Source organism: Schistocerca piceifrons, chromosome 8 (assembly GCF_021461385.2).
Source record: "Schistocerca piceifrons isolate TAMUIC-IGC-003096 chromosome 8, iqSchPice1.1, whole genome shotgun sequence".
In the NCBI taxonomy this organism is placed as follows: Eukaryota; Metazoa; Arthropoda; class Insecta; order Orthoptera; family Acrididae; genus Schistocerca; species Schistocerca piceifrons.
This window is the reverse complement of record NC_060145.1, coordinates 292,111,440-292,133,876: the sequence shown is the minus strand read 5'-3', so window position 1 is coordinate 292,133,876 and position 22,437 is coordinate 292,111,440. Positions and strand designations below refer to the sequence as shown.

The window sequence follows — 22,437 nt, the reverse complement described above, 5'->3', positions numbered from 1 at the left end:
TCCAGCAAAACTGGTGTGTAGCTTGGCTCTGCCTCTCTCATTTCCCGCACTCGCGAGCTATCTGCAACACTAAGTCCTGGCTTGGCAGTCGTTTAAGATGGAAATCCCACTTGTGTCTCACACAAGATGTGAATTTTGCTCTGAGATTCATTTTTTGTGTGCAAACCAGATTGTGGTGGTAGACATTCATTCCCAACTGTGTGAAATCTTCGGAGAAACTTGTATGAGCATAAAAATTTGGGCAAATGATATAGAGAATACAAAAATTGAAGTACAGATGTCCACGATGAACACTGTTCTCAACAGCCATGAGTTTTGGATGAAACAACTGTAAAAGTGGGAGAAGCAATACTGAGAGATTGAAGGGTGATGGTTCGGGAGTTCTGCAGGATTATCCCTGATATCAGCAAGATCAGAATTGACAAAATTTTGATGGATCATTTAGGCTATGCCAAGGTTTGTGCAAAGGTGAGTCCTGAGAATGGTTCCAGAAGTCCACAAACTGAAATGTGTGGAAGCAGCTCACAAATTTCTTCAGGCCCACACAGCTGATGGCAAGGAATTCTGGAACTCTATTGTCACTGGAGACGAGACCTGGGTCTACTACACAACACCAGAAATGAAACAACAATCCTGTCAGTGGAAACATCCAGTGTCGCCGAAGCAGCAGAAGTTTAAACAAACACCATCTGCCAGCAAAGTGATGGTGAGAATGCTTTGGGACGGGAAGTGACTATAATTCTGCAAATTCCTAACTGCCAGTACAACAATCAATACAGATAATTACTGTGAAATATTTAAGAACCTTCGCTGCACCGTCTAAAACGAGAGGAATGGCATGTTCATGATGGGAGTGCATTTCCATCAGGACAACACTTGTCCACACATCGACTGTAACGCAACCGATCTCATCAACAGATATGGATGGGATACTGTCACACACCTGCTCTACAGTCCAGACATAGCCCCAATTATTTCGATCTCTTCCTTGAATTGAAGAAACACCTGGGTGGGACGCATTTCACAAGCAGAAAGGAGCTGAAAGAAGAGGTTTTAAGACTTCTTCATGGCACAGTGAGAGAGCTCTATGATGAAAGTATACAGAAGATGGTGCACTGCATGCATAAACGCATTGATCTCAAAAATAGGTAAATATCTAAGCTTTCCATACATGTATTATTTAATGCCAATCAACACATTTTTCATTGTGAAAAATAACCGTGAATCTTATTTTACAGACAACCCTCATATAGGGTGTTTGTATCCCACTCATTACTTTCTATCACCATATTAAAATTGTGATACGATTTGTAGGAACAGAAATCACATGCATTCTACAAAACAAATATATAGCTTGGTTAGATTCACGATAGGGCCACATTCATAATTTTAATCAAACTGTACACACACCAGTTAATTAAATCTGTACTATAGTAGGTTACAAAACAGAAAATAAATACAATTCTCCTTCAGGGGCAAGACAGAAAAGAGAGTGGAAAGTTCATCATTCTGTGTCAAATATGGGAACACTCTCTTTACGGTTGTTCTCAAACAACTAAACTTTTGTTTTTACATGACAAATATCCACAAGAAAACTTATCCAGTCTCATTAAATTTCGGGAACAACAGAATTCTGAATCATTAATGTTGCGAAATCTCTTAACTAAGTTGTGCAAAAACATAATGAAGGCACTCAAGTCAGGAAACATACTTGTGTGTTTTGCTGTCAAAATGAAGTAATAACTTGTCAACTGAGCAGCCATCACCAAAAAGGAAATGATTAGTGGAAAGATGTTTTTTAATGCGGACCAAAACTTGCCGCAGCTGTTTCAGCCCTAATGAATCTGCAAAAACATCACCAGGGCCAACTGTAAAGACTCCCATAACGGAGAAACCACCTGGCAACATCCGAGTGACCTGTAAAACAGCAAACACATAAGTAAACAAGTTAAACACTATTTTCTTCAAATCTCCATTTAAGGCACTACAGTACATTAATACAAAACTTACTTTATGATATTATGAAACAATAAAATGGGTATGCTAATACTAACCTCCTCTCACTAATTTTTCGTTGCTTATTTGTGTGCCCTACATTACTGAACTTCCCATAGCTATCTTTCATGAAACCACTATTGCAACTACCTCTCTTCCTGCTGCACATCTATCACATCTCATATTAGCATAAAAAGGAACAATACACAATTCTGCCAGAACACACAACATAAAGAAAAATGTTAACCATTCCTTGTGTCAATGCACCATGCTTATTAGAGGCAGTCCCAAAGTCAGACATGTTAAAGAAAACTTTTTGGATACAAGTGCTGTAAGAATACAAAAATGTTAGCTGTTGGAGATTTGCACCCTTTTTTGCTTATTGTAGCATACCCCAACGTCCAGGTTACAATGTACACCATATACAGGGTGATTTCAGGAGAAATGTCACATAATTTGTGACGTTGCTGTAATTGTGAAAATAAACCAAAAACGTCCTGTGAACATGTGCCCGAGTTTTGATCATTATGGACGTGGAGCAGGTTGAAGACTACGCACTTCCATGAATGACTGTGAAAACAAGTTGGAATATTATTTACTAAAATGCTGTGTGGGCACTATAGTGGACAGAATACTGGAGGGACAGATGACTGATCACTCCTACAAGAGGTGTTGGGATTCTCCAACAGATAGAAGCACTTGCACCAAGGCAACAACTGCATGCGTACCCAGTGTGCAATTGTGGGTTGACTCAGTGTGCAGTTGTGAGGCCGTGTGCGTGTTGTGCATGAGAGTTTAATTGAACAAGTCCATCATGTCCGTGAATATCAACATGAAGCATATGTTCACCCACGAAGATGTATTGTTTGTTTACAGTAGTTATGGTAGTTATGCACATGTGGCTGTGACAGAACATGAGAGACGTTTTCCTGATCAACAAACCCCCTGCGACAGAGAATTTCCCAGGGTTTTTTTGAACATTATACAAATCCAAAATACTACCCAGTATACAAGTAACATCAGAATGTGAGGCTGTCGAGTCAGCTGAGGAAAAGGAAGACATTATTGCAATGGTACAATTCAGTCCCATCACCAATACACGGCACTTAAGCAGTCAACTCTATATTCCACAACTGCAAGTGTGGCGAACTTTACATTCCGAGGGCTTGCACCCATTCCATGTGCAGCCCATGCAACATCTTTGTACATCCAGGTAATTCGGTAAGGAGACTATAATTTTGTCAAATGTTTGCTGTACACAGAGGTGTCATGCAACACACTTTATTTACAGATGAGGCTACATTTGCATGCAATGGTATTAAAAACGCTGACAATTCTCATTCATGGGTGATGGAGAACTCTCTTGACACTAAGGAAACAAGATTCAAAGTTAGGCTGCCAGAGAACAACTGGTGTGGTATGATTGATAACCTGGTGGTAGGGCTTGTGTTCCTGACAAATCACAGGAAAGTCACAGCATACATACATTTGCTGGGACCTGTCTGCACTTCTGGAAGACATAACATTACAGCAACAATGGCAAGTGTACCTGCAATGTGATGGGTCACCAATTTAATGATCAGACATGTAGCCCAGTATCTGAATAACACACTTCCTCAACTGTGGATTGATCATGGCAGACCTATCAACTGGCTTGCCAGATCATCCAACCTAACCCCATTACACTTCTGTTTATGGGGCTAATTGAAGGGCAGGTGTACGCTACGAAGGTGGCTACACATGAAGAACTTGTTGCTCGTATCACCAATGCTGTAGCCCACATTAAAGCCCTTTGAGATGATGTTTGGTGTGCTACACAACACACCTTGGACAAGTACATTGAGATGGGTATGGGACTGTGGAGACCTTTTGAAGGATGGATCAGTCATCTGTCCCACCATTATTCTGTCCACCACAGCATCTACAAAGCATTTCACTAATATTCATCCATGGATGTGTGTCATTTTCAACCCACCCCAGTTCAGTAACAATCGAAAATTGGACACACATTGCTACGAATTCTTTTAATATTTATTTTCACACATAGAATGACCTCACAAATTATGTGACGTACGTCCTGAATCACCCTGTATCAGAAACACTAAGCAGTAGCCAATCACATAAACATGATGAACAGTCCAGCTAAACTTCCCTCTTCAGGGCAGGTGAGGTATATTCCATGTCTAAGTCACAATTTAACTGCTAATGGATACAACTATTCAGATCTCTCTCGAAGGGGGTAACCATTAATACTGTTCTCAAAAGGCTGTTGTTTACCATTTAATGTGTCTCCTTCGTGAGAGCCATCACATGTTCAGGGAGATATCTTCAATTTATTTTTTGTGATGTGTGCCGAAAGACCACACTCATGGTGTGGGAAATGATGACTGCTGCATGCATAGTGATGGATGTTTTACTTCCATGCCAGGCCATGGTGTTACATGTGAGGATCTGCTGTGGCTGCCAGTCGACTCATGGCAGACTACACATTAATGGAATAACAGCTTTTTTTTCCCCAAAGTAACACCTTCCTTACTAAAGCAGCAACTTAAATTGCAATGGTGTAAGAATAAATAACATTAATCAGTGCAGTACTAGTAGACCCAAAAATAAAGTTTTTCAATTAATGTTAACACTAAATATACAAACATATGCTGAAAACTGGCTCATTCAACATAATTTTGGTAAAAGAATCTATAATCTATGGAACATGCTACTAACTAACTATGCTATCTGTCTTCATTAAAGAATATCTTGACTCACGCTACAGCACTGAAAATTATCCAGCTTGATAGGATCTATGTAATATGATGAATGAATGATTGAATGACAAGAAAAAAAGATTTCAGGAATTACTGCAACCAATCACTGTTTATTACGGTCATGAATAAATAAAAATTGAAGAAAAAATGGAAATTGGTTGCAGTAATTCCTGAAACCTTTAACAAGACAGTCACAGTGTTCCAAATCCAGAGCAGATAAAGGAAAAAAAAAAGATTTTAACTCTCATTACAAACAAAAAATTGTTTAGAATGTGATTTAATGTGACCAGCTAACAGTTCAATATTGAATTATTCAATTAGTTTGACATAATATTTGGAATATGTGAAGCTTTTGATACCGCTTCACAAATTCTCACCAAACTGCCCCCTTTCTACCTAACCTATACTTTGGACTATGCTACAGATCAATCTGTCACCACAACCTATATTCTAAAAAATAGTATATAGACAAGGAGATAATAGCAGTGTCATGCTCTCCTTCTGTTAGCACATGCATGGTATCACATGGTACATCACCATTATGTTACAGAACAAAACCACACCCACTATTCACGGGTTTAGATGACTAATGTTGTGTCCCACACTATTTATAAGGGTGTGACAACAGCATTAAGAAAAATCAGTATTTCCAGCAGTGACTGCAGATTGCTTCAATATAATGACACTGTAAAGGCAGCATGGCTCAGCTGATAACTTCCTTTATTCCCTAAAATATTGGGGTTATATTCTGATTTGCTACATTTGGTTAAAATAGTCCTCCATGAATTTGAACAGATCTAATTATGGCAAAATAGAAATTGTGTGTTGTGCCGGTGTGTTTGTACATGGTGGGAATTATGTTTTACTTCCTTAACAGTGAATTTCTTCAAATGTCTTCCACATGTCAACAACAACAATAATAGTTGGACACATACAGGCTACAGTTAACTCATTTTTTACAAACAGACTGACTCTGAATTGACTGATTGGAAAACCATCCTAAAAATTGTAGCCTAAATAATAGTATACAGCTCTACACACATGGAGCAGAATGACAACACAAAATTAGACTCACAAACATCAATGTGGACCATAATTTTTTTATTTATTGCAAGACAGTTACTGTTTTTAACATACAACCGTCTCTAAAATGTACACCAATATATTTCACAAGCTAACATTATGAAACATGTTTCAGCAATAATGTAAGAAGTTAACACGTTTTTGTTTCACTTATTCTTACAAGTTCAATGAAATATGTAGTCATCAGAAAATTTACTAAGTGGAAGCCTGCTACTAAGTATTTATTATCACGAATAAGAAGATGATTGTGTGTTTATGGAGCTCAATATGTTAATAACATATTAGTGCACATATTTAAGAACACTGTCTTTCCGAACCACTGCTCGTTGTTTTGTGAATAGTCTTTAAGGAAATTATCCATATAATAATAATGTTTTAAGCAACAGTGACAATGTTTCCAGACAAAGAACGCGAATTCTGTTAGTACCAAGTGTTCACCCATTTGTTAGTTGGTTACTACAATATAATACCGTTGTCACATTGACATTTTGCCTACTCTATACGGCACACAGCTGCTTTGTTAGAACTTACATGTTTTGCGTGCTCTGCAATCCAATGTTCTTGGAGATCTTTAAATGATTTTATCACAACATGATCGCTCGGTCTCTTTCGTTCATCTTGCGTATCTTCAGTTTCATCCTTATTAGCAGGTCTTGGCGTTCTCGCCAGGTGTATCACATAATCTCGCTGTCCAGATGTCTACGGATAAACATAACCTATACTGCTCAAATATTAAATGTCAACAAACTACAAGCCAAATCTCATTCGCACACACCTGGCCAATAATTAAACCGACTTCATAACAATCTGGTTTGGCAAGTGCCTGAAGATTCGGCAAAATTCCTTCCTCGGCAAGTACTTGTCTTCCCATTCTGTAAGTTACCTATTTCGATGTCTGCATTATGTTTCAAATTGACATACGGATACGGCACTCCATACTTCGTGGCTACGTGGTCTTTGCCGCAGACAGCTTCATGTGCATCTGTGCCCTGTGGCATTAATAGCAGCGATATAATAATTGCTGTTTGACAGAAACACAACTAGAATGCTATGCTGAATCTGGAGACCGCAAGAAGACATTGTGAATATTTGCCAACACCTAGAGACTACAAATATTTACGGCTTAAGAGAAGAATTCCTCAGTCGGATAATAATGTTTTCATTTATTTCTTTATTTTCATTTCCCTAATGAGGGATACGTTCACATCAACAATGTGACTGCACTTCAGCTACGTAAATGTTGTAAGGTCTGTGTAATTTAAACAAACATTAAAATACATTATATTATAAAATATATTATATTATAAAAACAGGCGTACCTGACGTGCTAACGATGATTTTTCATTGCAACGTTGTGTCGTTAATACAAAGCTGGATAACGAGTGAATCGCATAGAGATGACACTGCGGGTTTCAAGACCAACTGTGGTTAAACAGTTGGCTGAATGGTATCACGATGAAAGAAGTAGAAATGAAATATAGTGTGGGAGCTGATGTTGGGGGCATGAGAGTAAAAAAATAAATTATCAGATGAGCGATGTGAGAGGGTAAAAGGCACGTTTGCACTGAGCTCAAAACATGTTCTGCAACATGTTCCCAGCTCAGTTTAATGCAGCTCTGTAGTACCGATGTTCGCCAAAATGTTGCCACCATCTGTGTCGGGATAGTTCATCTGTTTTCCGTGTGGTTGGATTCTCTTTTTCTAAACTGGATAGAGAAAAAAAGCAATGTTCACGAACTTACCCCACTCTGCCAGCCTGTGGCTGGTGTGGACAAAAAACAAAATTCACGCAATTATCGCACTCCATCAGACTGAGGAGTGCCTATGGAACTTTAGAAGTTCCAATTACAAAAATACGAAGCTCAAGCGTGACTCTCTCAGAAAAATTGCTGGGGCACTTGGCACCGGCAGCAATGGTGTGGACAAAAATCGTGTCTCACATACCACAGGATAAACGTGAGAAAAGAAAAATAGAAGAAAGAAGGAAATTAGGAAGTGGGACCGACTCACTGTATGAAACTAAGTGGATTTTTTTTCGATTATTTCCGGCTCCTAGGTTTTCAGGAATCAAATGAAACAAGGGCTACAGTGGACAAAGAGGTAAACAAAATTATGATTGTTTATGTTTTTTTTGCATTCAGTACTATGCTACAATATTCAGCTGTAATTATTTTGCCTTGTGGGCTTACAAAGTAATCCGAGAATTTGTTACGTATTTCTTTATATGTGTTTGAAGTTCTCTGTGATTTATTTGGGAGTGTTGTACCTGGCAGAACATACTTTCTTTTGCAACCATTCATATTCAATCACAGGCAACTAAAACAAGTAAGTTTGAGTTCAGTTTCCACAAAACATATCTGAAGAAGATGTGAAAGACGTTGTGAGTCCAGGTGTACCGGTAAGCGTGCGTCATCTTCCGCAAAAATTGTGGAAAACAAGGGTGAAAGAACTGGCGTTTTAACATAGCCGCAAAAATAACGCAGAATGCTCTGCAGCAAAGAAATCAAGGACAACAGGGTTCATTAACCGACTTCAGGGGAGATATGTTGTCAACAAATTGCAAGAGCTGCCCCTACATTTATCTTTTTCCATACCTGTGACTATATGGTGTTCAGAGAGGCATAGTTCATCTGCTCCATCCTCAGTTTGTACATCTTGTGAGCAAACAAAAAGCTCATCTACTTCGTTTTTTAGCCCCCTGATATTCTGATGAAATATTACTAATATTATTTTCCACATTGCTTTTATGAGGAGCTTGTGATATACTAACATTATTTTTCACCGTACTTTTATGAAAATCTTGTTATATTTTAACACCTCTAGTACCTGCCTCTCTGAGCTACTCATTAGGCTTAATTTAATTCAATGCTGAAACATTGGACACTGATCTTAGTCTAAAAAAGACGTACTCCCATGAGTTTCATTGTCCCCCATTAAAGATTTTGCTGTTGTCCCAGCCAGTTTACCCTTCCCTTTGCTATTGCATTGCAGACTATGCCTTGTGAAGTCCCACCTACCAGTAGTGTCAACAGGAACCAAACCTATGCTTTACAAAGTAGACACCCAAAGCAACTGATCTAGCTCCATACTGACCCTCCTGACAGTGCTGTTCAGTTGGTGTCAATCATACTGCGCCATAGGGTGGTGAGGTTTCGGGTTCCGCTGAATAGGTCAGGAGTACACTACACTCAGCTGGCGGCTACACGGGTAGCGGAAGCTGTGTGGCGTGGACTGGGCGCTTTTATAGGTTAGAAGGCCTCGGGAAAGTACGGGGTGGGCTGCAATATCAAAGGATGCATGGCAAATACAGGACGTGCTTGGATCAAGGAACAGTCGGAATTGTAGTTGTAAATTGTTGTAGTTGTGCTGGGAAAGTCCCTGAGCTACAAGCGCTAACAGAAAGCACAGAAGCTGAAATCGTTATAGGTACAGAAAGCTGGCTAAAGCCTGAAATAATTTCTGCAGAAATTTTTACGAAGTCTCAGACGGTGTTCGGGAAAGATAGATTAGGCAGAATTGGTGGTGGAGTGTTTGTGTCTGTCGTGGTGGTTTATCTTGTAGTGAAGTCGAAGTAGATACTCCATGCGAATTGGTATGGGTGGAGGTTATACTTAACAGCCGAACTAAGTTAATAATTGACTCCTTCTACTGACCCCCAGACTCCGATGATATAGTTGCTGAACAGTTTAGAGAAAATTTGAGTCTCGTAACAAATAAATACCCCACTCATACGGTTATAGTTGGTGGGGACTTCAACCTTCCCTCGATATGTCGGCAAAAATACTTGTTCAAAACCGGTGGTAGGCAGAAAACATCTTCCAAGATTGTCCTAAATGCTTTCTTCGAAAATTATTTCGAGCAGTTAGTCCACGAACCCACGCGAATTGTAAATGGTTGCGAAAACACACTTGACCTCTTAGCCACAAACAATCCAGAGCTAATAGAGAGCATCATGACTGATACAGGGATTAGTGATCACAAGGTCGTTGTAGCTAGGCTCAATACCGTTTCTTCCAAATCCACCAGAAACAAACGCAAAATAATTTTATTTAAAAAAGCGGATAAAGTGTCACTAGAAGCCTTCCTAAGAGACAATCTCCATTCCTTCCGAACAGACTATGCAAATGTAGACGAGATGTGGCTCAAATTCAAAGATATAGTAGCAACAGCAATTGAGGGATCCATACCTCATAAATTGGTAAGAGATGGAACTGATCCCCCATGGTACACAAAACAGGTCCAAACGCTGTTGCAGAGGCAACGGAAAAAGCATGCGAAGTTCAGAAGAACGCGAAATCCCGAAGATTGGCTAAAATTTACAGACGCGCGAAATTTGGCACGGACTTCAATGCGAGATGCCTTCAATAGGTTCCACAATGAAACACTGTCCCGAAATTTGGTGGAAAATCCGAAGAAATTCTGGTTGTATGTAAAGTACACAAGCGGCAAGACGCAGTCAATACCTTCACTGCACAGTGCCGATGGTACTGTTACCGACGACTGTGCCGCTAAAGCGGAGTTATTGAACGCAGTTTTCCGAAATTCCTTCACCAAAGAAGACGAATGGAATATTCCAGAATTTGAAACACGAACAGCTGCTAGCATGAGTTTCTTAGAAGTAGATACCTTAGGGGTTGCGAAGCAACTCAAATCACTTGATACGGGCAAGTCTTCAGGTCCAGATTGTATACCGATTAGGTACCTTTCAGATTACGCTGATACAATAGCTCCCTACTTAGCAATCATATACAACCGCTCGCTCACCGATAGATCTGTACCTACAAGTTGGAAAATTGCGCAGGTCGCACCAGTGTTTAAGAAGGGTAGTAGGAGTAATCCATCGAACTACAGACCTATATCATTGACGTCGGTTTGCAGTAGGGTTTTGGAGCATGTACTGTATTCAAACATTATGATTCACCTCGAAGGGAATGATCTATTGATACATAATCAGCATGGTTTCAGAAAACATTGCTCTTGTGCAACGCAGCTAGCTCTTTATTCGCACGAAGTAATGGCCACTATCGACAGGGGATCTCAGGTTGATTCCGTATTTCTGGATTTCCGGAAAGCTTTTGACACCATTCCTCACAAGCGACTTCTAATCAAGCTGCGAGCCTATGGGGTATCGTCTCAGTTGTGCGACTGGATTCGTGATTTCCTGTCAGGAAGGTCGCAGTTCGTAGTAATAGATGGCAAATCATCAAGTAAAATTGAAGTGATATCAGGTGTTCCCCAGGGAAGCGTCCTAGGACCTCTGCTGTTCCTCATCTATATAAATGACCTGGGTGACAATCTGAGCAGTTCTCTTAGGTTGTTCGCAGATGATGCTGTAATTTACCGTCTAGTAAGGTCATCCGAAGACCAGTATCAGTTGCAAAGCGATTTAGAAAAGATTGCTGTATGGTGTGGCAGGTGGCAGTTGAAGCTAAATAACGAAAAGTGTGAGGTGATCCACATGAGTTCCAAAAGAAATCCGTTGGAATTCGATTACTTGATAAATAGTACAATTCTCAAGGCTGTCAATTCCACTCAGTACCTGGGTGTTAAAATTACGAACAACTTCAGTTGGAAAGACCACTTAGATAATATTGTGGAGAAGGCGAGCCAAAAGTTGCGTTTCATTGGCAGGACACTTAGAAGATGCAACAAGTCCACTAAAGAGGCAGCTTACACTACACTCGTTCGTCCTCTGTTAGAATATTGCTGCGCGGTGTGGGATCCTTACCAGGTGGGATTGATGGAGGACATTGAAAGGGTGCAAAAAAGGGCAGCTCGTTTTGTATTATCACGTAATGGGGGAGAGAGTGTGGCAGATATAATACGCGAGTTGGGATGGAAGTAATTAAAGCAAAGACCTTTTTCATCACGGCGAGATCTATTTACGAAATTTCAGTCACTAACTTTCTCTTACGAATGCGAAAATATTTTGTTGAGCCCAACCTACATAGGTAGGAATGATCATCAAAATAAAATAAGAGAAATCAGAACTCGAACAGAAAGGTTTAGGTGTTCGTTTTTCCCGTGCGCTGTTCGGGAGTGGAATGGTAGAGATATAGTATGATTGTGGTTTGACGAACCCTCTGCCAAGCACTTAAATGTGAATTGCAGAGTAGTCATGTAGATGTAGATGTAGAAAGCAGGAACAAAGCCAGCATTGGTATGGTTCGTTGTAGATGCCATTTTTCCCAGGTCACACAATATTGTAGTCCTGATCCCTATCACTACATCTTCTACAATATGTTTTTGTCAACTAGCAAAGTCTTTGTCTTTTTCTTCGACTGTTCATTTCATTGAGTATTATTAACATGGCACTACATGTCATTAATTTTTCACCTTCACTTGTCATAGCGTAGATCTTGATGGGAATACATAATGTGCAATGTTTGCTGCTAGTTCAGTGTAGCAGACAATGTGATTACATATGTACAAATGTTTTTTTGTTAAGTGGGGGTGGGTGATGAACAACGAATACATTGCCAATGTGTTGGTGTAGCAAGTTGCAAGCAGTGTTGCCAATAGAAACATGCCTTTAAGTTCAACATAAACCGTAGGATGTGGCTGTATTTTTAATTGTGGAGAGTGGGATAGAGTATGGTGTGTGGGGTATGATGAAAGTGGAATTAAACAGGGATATCCAGTTGTATGGAGACTACATGAGAGTGTTTAAGGAGGATGTGGCAGCTGGATTCAGTTGAAAAGAATGGTTGTCCAGCCAGTGCAATATGTTTAGGGATAGTGATAAGAAAGTGGATAACATGCAATATCCAAAAATATCACTTATGTATTATATATTTATCTTCATTAAAGCTACAGAAAACTAGCATACAGCAAATAACATCGATCGGATACTTGTGCAGTTCAGTTTACTGGAGCAAAAAGCTAACTACCAGTACAGGAGTAAATGGAACAGTCATAGTAAATGGAACAGTAATCAATCAAAGAAGTAGGGTATTTACGGTTAAAGTTCAGAGTGGTAGTGTGATCCTTGTAGCGTATTGCAATTTGCAGTGCTATAACTCAAACCATTCTGGTATAATGAGTTTGCACTGTGTTTTAAACTGGGCTGGTCCTGATACGTTTATTTACCTATGTGATTACCAGTGCATGTTGAATAAGATGGGATAAGAGATTGCTACTTGTGATGAGGCAGCTGTTTTGCTCCAGCCAAGATGCAGGTTGATATTGCAGCTGTGGTGTTACAGGAAGTTGTTAGGGCATAGTGGTATGGTGATAGACTGGATGGAATGATCACTTCACATTTTATGGGAGGAGTTTTTTAGCTCGAAGTATTGTTCTAAAATGCTGTGTTTCTTACACTCTCGATTATGTAAGGCATGGCTTACAGTTACATGGTTCTTTTGTACAAAATTTTCTACTGTGTTGACTGATCAGTGGAATGAAATATGTGATAGCAAGATGTTTCATGTGGTGCATGGTTTGGCACACACTATGAAGCTGACCATGATTATGCAGGTGTAGAGGAGCCTGCCCTATCCATGACATTTTTCAAATTAGGCTAATTGACAGCTTTGGGAGATCCAGTCCTGACAAAACTCTACCATCTGGTGAGCAAGATGTATGAGACAGGCGAAATACCCTCAGACTTCAAGAAGAATATAATAATTCCAATCCCAAAGAAAGCAGGTGTTGACAGATGTGAAAATTACCGAACTATCATTTTAATAAGTCATAGCTGCAAAATACTAACGCGAATTCTTCACAGACGAATGGAAAAACTGGTAGAAGCCGACCTCAGGGAAGATCAGTTTGGATTCTGTAGAAATATTGGAACATGTGAGGCAATACTGACCCTACAACTTATCTTAGAAGAAAGATTAAGGAAAGGCAAACCTACGTTTCTAGCATTTGTAGACTTAGAGAAAGCTTTTGACAATGTTGACTGGAATACTCTCTTTCAAATTCTAAAGGTGGCAGGGGTAAAATATAGGGAGCGAAAGGCTATTTACAATTTGTACAGAAACCAGATGGCAGTTATAAGAATCGAGGGACATGAAAGGGAAGGAGTGGTTGGGAAGGGAGTGAGACAGGGTTGTAGCCTCTCCCTGATATTATTCAATCTCTATATTGAGCAAGCAGTGAAGGAATCAAAAGAAAAGTTCGGAGTAGGTATTAAAATCCCTGGAGAAAAAATAAAGACTTTGAGGTTCGCCGATGACATTGTAATTCTATCAGAGACAGCAAAGGACTTGGAAGAGCAGTTGAACGGAATGGATAGTGTCTTGAAAGGAGGATATAAGATGAACATCAACAAAAGCTAAACGAGAATAATGGATTGTAGTCGAGTTAACTCGGGTGATGCTGAGGAAATTAGATAAGGGAATGAGACACTTAAAGTAGTAAATGAGTTTTGCTATTTGGGGAGCAAAATAACTGATGATGGTCAAAGTAGAGAGGATATAAAATGTAGACTGGCAATGGCAAGGAAAGCGTTTCTGAAGAAGAGAAATTTGTTAACATCGAGTATAGATTTAAGTGTCAGGAAGTCATTTCTGAAAGTATTTGTATGGAGTGTAGTCATGTATGGAAGTGAACCATGGACGATAAATGTTTTGGACAAGAAGAGAATAGAAGCTTTCGAAATGTGGTGCTACAGAAGAATGCTGAAGATAAGGTGGGTAGATCACATGACTAATGAGGAGGTATTGAATAGGATTGGGGAGAAGAGAAGTTTGTGGCACAACTTGACTAGAAGAAGGGATTGGTTGGTAGGACATGTTCTGAGGCATCAAGGGATCACCAATTTAGTATTGGAGGGCAGCGTGGAGGGTAAAAATCGTAGAGGGAGACCAAGAGATGAATACAATAAGCAGATTCAGAAGGACGTAGGTTGCAGTAGGTACTGGGAGATGAAGAAGCTTGCACAGGATGGAGTAGCTTGGAGAGCTGCGTCAAACCAGTCTCTGGACTGAAGACCACAACAACAACAACAATCCTAATTTTCAGCGAAAATAAAATTTATGTTGCAGTAGCTGATGTTGCTGTTGAGTAATGTTGTTGAAGTGATGTTTGTAATAGAAATGCATCAAATACTGATTAAGTGTCAGCTACAACAGAAAAGCATATGAATTTGAATAAGATAACATAAAGAGTGGAAATGTGGCAGGTTAAGAGGGAAGAATGGTTGGGATAGACAATAGGGGTGAAGGTATATTTGGTGACAGGAGAAGAGTAGGGCTTCTGAATGATCATGCAAGCACTCTAAAATCAATTCTGGAAATTCAGTTCTGGCTCCCAGTATTCCACTTCGACAACTGATTCTTGCTCACACTTACGGGGTGACAATTATTAATCTATATGAAAAAACGTAAATTAGCTACAAACTATGGCGTGCATACACTTTATTCAACATGTAAACATCACTATAGATATTCATATTTGGGTTACGACATGTTCGATATGCCCACCATCATTGGAAATGATGTTGCGCAGAAGAATATAGAAATTATTCATGACCAATTGAAGTGTCGGAATATCAGTGTTGTCAATGATCTTCTGAGTGGCTATTTTCAGCTCAGCAGTTGTTTTAGGGTTATTTCTGTCTTTAATATAGCCCCACAAAAAGGAGTCGCACGTGTTCATAACTGGAGGATATGGCGGCCAATTGAGGCCCACGTCAGTGGCCTCTGGGTACCCCACAGACAAAATGCGGTCCCTAAAATGCTCCTCCAGGACATCGAACACTCTCCTGCTTTGACTGGGTCGAGCTCTGTTTTGCATGAACCACATATTGTCGAAATCAGGCTCACTTTGTATAATGGGGTTGAAATCATTTTCCAGAACCTTCACACGCACTTCAGTAGTCATTATGACATTAAGGAATATTACAATGATTATTCCGTGACTGGACATTGTGCACCACACAGTCACCTGTTGAGGGTGAAGAGACTTCTTGATCGCGAAATGCGGATACTCAGCCCCCCAAATGCGCCAGTTTTCCTTATTGTCAAACCTATCCAAACGAAAGTGGCTGACAACAACAAGGCACATGCACGTACTAATTTCAATCATCCCCTGCGGCTAACCAGGTAGATTTAATGTTCTAACGCAAACTGTTCAGAAGTTATGACGATTTTATTTCATATAGTTCAATAAATGTCACCCTGTAAATGTACAGCCGTTTTTGGGATGTGCTTGGGTTGCCATGTTACGTCTTGTTCTAAAAAAAAATTCGACTAATGTGGATGGAGTGACTTTTTATATAATGAAGGAGAAGCAAAAACATTAGATTGAACATAAAGCTATCTATACCAATAATATCTTACTGAAGAGAAATAGCGATTGTGCTGGCTAAAACAGAAACTAGAACAGTTGTTTTCCAAAAGCCATATTTCACTGGACTAGCAAATCTGCTTCAAGATTAAAATGTACACAAGACAGAGAAAAACGGTTGCCGAAATCCGTTTTTCGACTTCCAGGAGTTGTGTCGCATGTAAACGTAGTGACTGCATAATGTTGTGTGTTGCAAAGTCCAAGAAACTACTGTAGGTTCATGTCGAATTATATGCAAATTTCTTTCATCTTAGTGTTGTAGTGTGACTTTTTTTATGAATGTAATATCAGTACATTCTGCAAAATTCGGTGTTATTTACTCTTTCGTCTGATTAGAAAACAAGGACTGAAATAAGTATTTGGCTACTTATTTCCAAATATGTGGCGACTTCCGAGTGTGTGGTTAGTCAGAACCCTAACAAGACAGCTTTAATTGCTACAAGTGAAACAAGGAGCAATGACATTCATATTCTTCCTTGTCTGAAATATTTGGCTATTTATTTCCTAGCTTGTGCAAAGATCATGAAGAGGCCAGTAATTCATATGTTACAATCAACGGCACTTTTAAAGAAGAATGACTAAATCCTGCATGTGCTAATAGAACAAATTTTTGTGTCAACTTAAGCCTTCGATACTGGCCATAAGTTTTTAGTCTTGATATCGTAAGTGACATCATTCATTAACAAGTTGATGCTCCTAATTGTGCAGACATTAAACATATATTTGGTTGTCCTAGCAGCTATCAAAAACAGTGATTTCAATTTACGTGAACTTTGAATTATTTATGAATAAATTTTCCTTTCGAAAATAAAACCTCTGGCCATTGTGCTAGTTCTGCTGGCAGGTTGAATCATAGTTTCTATGTTATAGTGATATAACATTTTAATCCATTTTTGTATTTCCTTGTTTTATTATTCTGTTTTGTTGGCTTCTGATCCAACACTCAAGTTTTTGCAACATGGAGCCTTCAGTAATGTTTAATATTTATATGTTGTGGCAGGAAATGGAAGTTCAGGAGTCGACTATTAAATATGTGTAAAGTTAGATGTAACCAGAGAATATTTTATATGCCTTGTATGTGGTGTCCATATGCATTTTAGGAAGGTATCGTCTGAGTGATCATCCAGCAGTTACATATGGAGCCGTTATCCTGATAATTTTTAGCACTCAGTCTGGCATAGCAGCTGGTTTGAGAGATGGATGCCGTCTCCCTCTTGTAGTGATGGTAACATATTACTTTTATTATGAGTTCTCTGTAACATATATGCCATGCTCAAAACTAGTGCTCGTGAACGAAGGGTAATAGATTGGTTTTGTATGAAGGTATGAGTAATACGAATATGTCGTGCTTTGTTCACTTGTGGGGTGGCGGGTTGGTTATCATAATAATCATCGTGAGTCATTGGAGGAAATTGAAATTATAGTAAATATTGTTTGCCGTCTTTTACGAGGGCCTGGTAACTATTTCTGTGGTCAGCCAGAAAGCGATGGAAAACATACTGACCATAGTTCCCAGTCTGCAAGTCCACATTCTTGTCCAGGCCACTAAAATAAATAAATGTTTCTATTCTCTATTTGCTCAGAAGGATCAGGACTATGATTGTAAATGAAGATTTTGAATTCTAATTGATACATATATTTGGTAAAGTTCCACATGCACAACACTGTAATGTTCATTATGTTCATTCTGACAGTAAATCTCTCTATCATATACAGCATTATCAGGAGTTCAGAGGCGACCCCTGCGTTAATTTCCTACTAAATTGTCTCGCCCTGACCACTGATAGTCAAAAGTAAATGGTCGCCACAAAAGTGGAAAATAATTGTCACCACTTGCCATGCGAATTTGTTAATATTACAGGCGGCACACTAACAGTTACTTTTACGAAATCTAAGCGATCCAGGAAGGTGTACAGTCCTCGCGAGTTTACTTCCAATTATTACTGAAAATAATAAGAGTTTTGCAACAGCCTGTTTCTGACATCATCGGAGGCAGCGCGCACTCCGGCATTTGACTGATGCGGATCTTACAGTGGCTGGGTGTGAAGTGAAGCCTCGTCCTGCCTCTCGGTGGCTGGGTGTGAAGTGAAGCCTCGTCTTGCCTCTCAGGCTGTATTTATGTATGTGGCACAGCAGACGGCCAAGGCAACATCTGCTGTCATCCACCTTATGCACACGGTAGCAGTCTCTAAATGACTGGTTTCTCAGACACACAATATTTAATTACAATGTTATGAATCAATTTAGAATCTTCACAATTTTTGCATACATGTAGGTAAGTTGGTTAAAATCACAGAAAAAGTTTTAGCTCACTTGAATAAAACTTTGCCTTCTAGAATTTTTAGAACTGAACTGACAGTAGAACATGATCTCTGAACTACAGATTTAAGAGACCTTGTATTGGTTGTTATTAACATCAAAGTCCTAAAACTTGTTATAACTGTATTACTTAATAGGTCGCATCACGTGCTGTAAACAAATCTTTCTAGCATTAATATACACACACATCACAAAAAGTTTTGCACCATCCCAGTTCCCAGAACTCCTGAAGGTAGACGTTGACGTTGACTGTGGATATTGTACCACAGACATAGTCCCTTTGACTGTTCTGAGATGTCACTAAACCCGCCTAAAGAAACAGCCATGCAAGAGCAGTGCCTATTAGATGGAGGGAGTCCGACATCTGATCAGTTCCAGTCATTCTACCTGAAGGAGATACACGGCTCGTGTTGTCTGTAGTTCAACCATGCCTAGATGATCAATACCGCCGTTCGATCGCGTCCACATTGTTACTTTGTGTCTGGAAGGGCTCTCAACAAGGGAAGTGTCCAGGCATCTCGGAGTGAACCAAATCGATGTTGTTTGGACATGGAGGAGATACAGAGAGACAGGAACTGTTGATGACATGCCTTGCTCAGGCCGCCCAAGGGCTACTACTGCAGTGGATGACCGCTACGTACGGATTATGGCTTTGAGGACCCCTGACAGCAACGCCACCATGTTGAATAACGCTTTTCGTGCAACCACAGGACGTCTTGTGTAAGTAGGCTGTTTATGTTTCCTTGTTGGTAGCGCCACGTAGCGCTCTGTATGTGCTGTGTGCGGTCTATGGCTAGTTTGCATTGTTGTTGGAATATCTGCCGTTGTAGTGTTGGGCGGTTGGATGTTAGCAGCGTGTGGCGCTGCGCAGTTGGAGGTGAGCCGCCAGCAGTGGTGGATGTGGGGAGAGAGATGGCGGAGTTTTGAAATTTGTCATGAACTGCTATATATATATATATATATATATATATATATATATATATATATATATATATATATATATATGATATTAAGGTAAATACATTGTTTGTTCTCTATTAATATCTTTCATTTGCTAACTATCCCTATCAGTAGTTAGTGCCTTCCATAGTTTGAATCTTTTATTTAGCTGGCAGTAATGGCGCTTGCTGTATTGCAGTAGTTCGAGTAACCAAGATTTTTGTGAGGTAAGCGATTTGTGAAACGCATAGGTTAATGTTAGTCAGGGCCAATTTATTTGTAGGGATTTTTGAAAGTCAGATTGCGATGCGCTAAAAAAAATATTGTGTATCAGTTTAAGGACAGTCATGTATAATTCCAAAAAGGGGACGTTTCATATGTCGACCCTTAGCCGAGGATACCTCACTGGAATCTTCTGATTTTTTTCTTGTAGTTTGTGTAATTAGTGTAGCTATTGTTTATTGCTAGCGCGTAATTGTAGAGAGAATCTCCTTTATAGTTGTAGCCTTTCATTGTTTTACAGTAAAACAGTTGTGGCATGCATGTAGATTTGCACCAAGTATTTCGCAGCTGCGCTTGCAATCAACTACATATTATTTTTAGTGCTATGTTAATGTGTTCTCTTATTTTTGCTCTTCAAATTCTGCTTTTCTGTGTTATCGTGTGAAATATTGTGACAATAATGGCGTGTGAAAAACGTAACACTAGGCTCCAAAGTAAACTGAGAAATGACAGTGAAAACGAAAGCAGTGTGTTAGCGCCACCGAGTAATGAATTAACAGACATTCAAAGTAGTAATTTGGTAACTGTGCATAGGGAAATGGAGCGGGCGTCAAATAATGGTGTAGACAGTGAAACAGGTAGTGAACAGGGAAGCATTATCGATCGATCGGTCGGCAACAGCTCGCCTCAGGAATCGGGAATGACAGAACACAATATTGCAAATACTGTAGACTCAGGTTTTGGGTCCTCACCGTTTTTTCAAATGAGTCAAGACACATTTTCCGCTTGTCAAAATGTGAATGTTGCCGGTGCAAATTCACTGCCGAAAAGCACTGAGGCACATGTTTCAGACACCAGTGCATTGTTATTACAATTAATGCAACAAATAGGACAAAAGCTTGAAAAGTTAGACACAATCGAACAACACCAGAGACAAACACAGCAACAGTTAGACACAGTGGAACAAAATCTCAAAAAGTTAGACACAGTGGAACAAAATCTCAAAAAGTTAGACACAGTGGAACAAAATCTCAAAAAGTTAGACACAGTGGAACAAAATCTTAAAAAGTTAGACACAATGGAACAAAATCTTCAAAAGTTAGACACCACACTTGAACAAACACGTGAAGATCTAACTACTGAGTTACATAACATTGACTCGAAATGTCAAAAAGCCTGTAATGACGTAAAAACACAAATTTGTGAGCATTTTCAACCTATTTTTTCGCGGCATGAAAATGCATTACAGAATCATGAAGCAGCCATAAAAGAACTGCAAACTATTGTTCATCAAAATCATGAGACCCTGCAAGCTAAAATTGACTCAGTTGCATCTACCGATTCGGTTACGCAACTTGCAAAAACTCAAGAAAACTGAAAGGACACAGTAGATACTCTGAAAATTGGTTCAGAAAGACACATGGAGGAAATTAGTTCATTATCAGAGAAAGTAGTTGAACTTTCAGACCAGCTAAATAATTTATCTATGAAGGTAGATGATAATCTGAATGACACAAAACCGGTAGTCCTTGATGACACAGAAGAGAGCGAACAAATTAGGAAACTGAAACAAAATCTGAATCAAATTAATACGCAACACCAAAGAGAAATCCGGGAAGTACAAGATCAGCTGACACAAGTAATACAAGAATTACGTATTTCAGAGGACACTCGCGCTCCAACACGGGAAGAGGGACTTAGAAATACGGAAAAGCCGCAAAATAATAACACAGGGCATTTCGGAAGTTATGAAAGAAATTGGCAATGTGCACCGAATTTTGAGATGGAACGGCCGACACGACCTAACAATGACCGATATGCGACTCGCCGACATGATGATTTTGACTATAAGCTGTGCATTACTACACGTAAATTCAAAACATTTAAGAATTCTGGCAACGACATTCATCCACAAGCATGGCTCCATCAATTCTCTCATTGTTTTCCTCCCAACTGGTCGTTAGAACACAGATTAGAATTTATGTGTGGCTACTTAGAGAATGAACCAGCTGTAAGAATGCGATCGGTCATTTACGATTGCCACAGTGAAGGAGAATTTTACCATGCCTTCCTCTCAGCATATTGGTCTCAAGCCACACAAGACCGAGTAAAACATGGCATCATAATGATGAAACATTTAGAACAATCTGAATTCTCCAGTCTTGTGAAATATTTTGAAGACATGTTGCACAAGAATCAGTACCTGTCAAACCCATACAGCCCCTCAGAACTCATCCGCATTTGCTTAATCAAATTACCTGAACATTCACGACATATTATTTTAGCAGGACGTTGCAGAGAAGACACTGAGGCTTTTCAGGGACTGGAAATTGACACTGACAATCGGGGAACGCGGAAACAGGAGCACAACAATTACAGGTCACACCTGTGACAATTCCGCGATGAAAGAAATAATAATTGGACACGACAAGGCTATTCTCACAACACATATCGTGACCAAAACAGACACCACCCGTATGACAACTGTTGGCAGAGTAGTAATAATTACAGGGAAAGATCACCTCTCCGCGGTAGTGACTATCACAGAGACAATCAGAGAATCAGACAATTTGGGAACCAAAATAATTATTATCAAGGGAGACAGAATAACTTTAGACGCAACGGTCCAGCACGCAGTTACGACTCAGTGAGAAATTCTCCACCACGTGACCGACAAGAAAGAAACTATGGCATCTACCGACATGATGACAGACGATATGATCGTAACGACAGACCTGAATTGCATCAGAACTGGCGGGATTTAAACAGGGCAGGGCCCTCTCGTCACAGTGAATTTGTAGAAGTTAGGTCTCCAAATCCCAAT

The 22,437-nt window shown here is 39.6% G+C and overlaps 1 protein-coding gene across 1 annotated transcript in view; it reads right to left on the bottom strand.

Moving 5' to 3' along the window:
• LOC124711940 (protein odr-4 homolog) overlaps nucleotides 1–6,825 on the bottom strand; it is a 42,507-nt gene extending 35,682 nt beyond the window's left edge. The window contains exons 1-3 of the mRNA XM_047242199.1: nucleotides 6,616–6,825; nucleotides 6,372–6,539; nucleotides 1,712–1,917 (exon numbers count right to left, since the gene is read on the bottom strand). Coding sequence (XP_047098155.1) covers nucleotides 1,712–1,917; nucleotides 6,372–6,539; nucleotides 6,616–6,711 — 470 coding nt within the window. The 5' untranslated portion in view covers nucleotides 6,712–6,825. The remainder of the gene's footprint in view (nucleotides 1–1,711; nucleotides 1,918–6,371; nucleotides 6,540–6,615) is intronic.
• Between the last annotated feature and the right edge of the window lie 15,612 nt (nucleotides 6,826–22,437).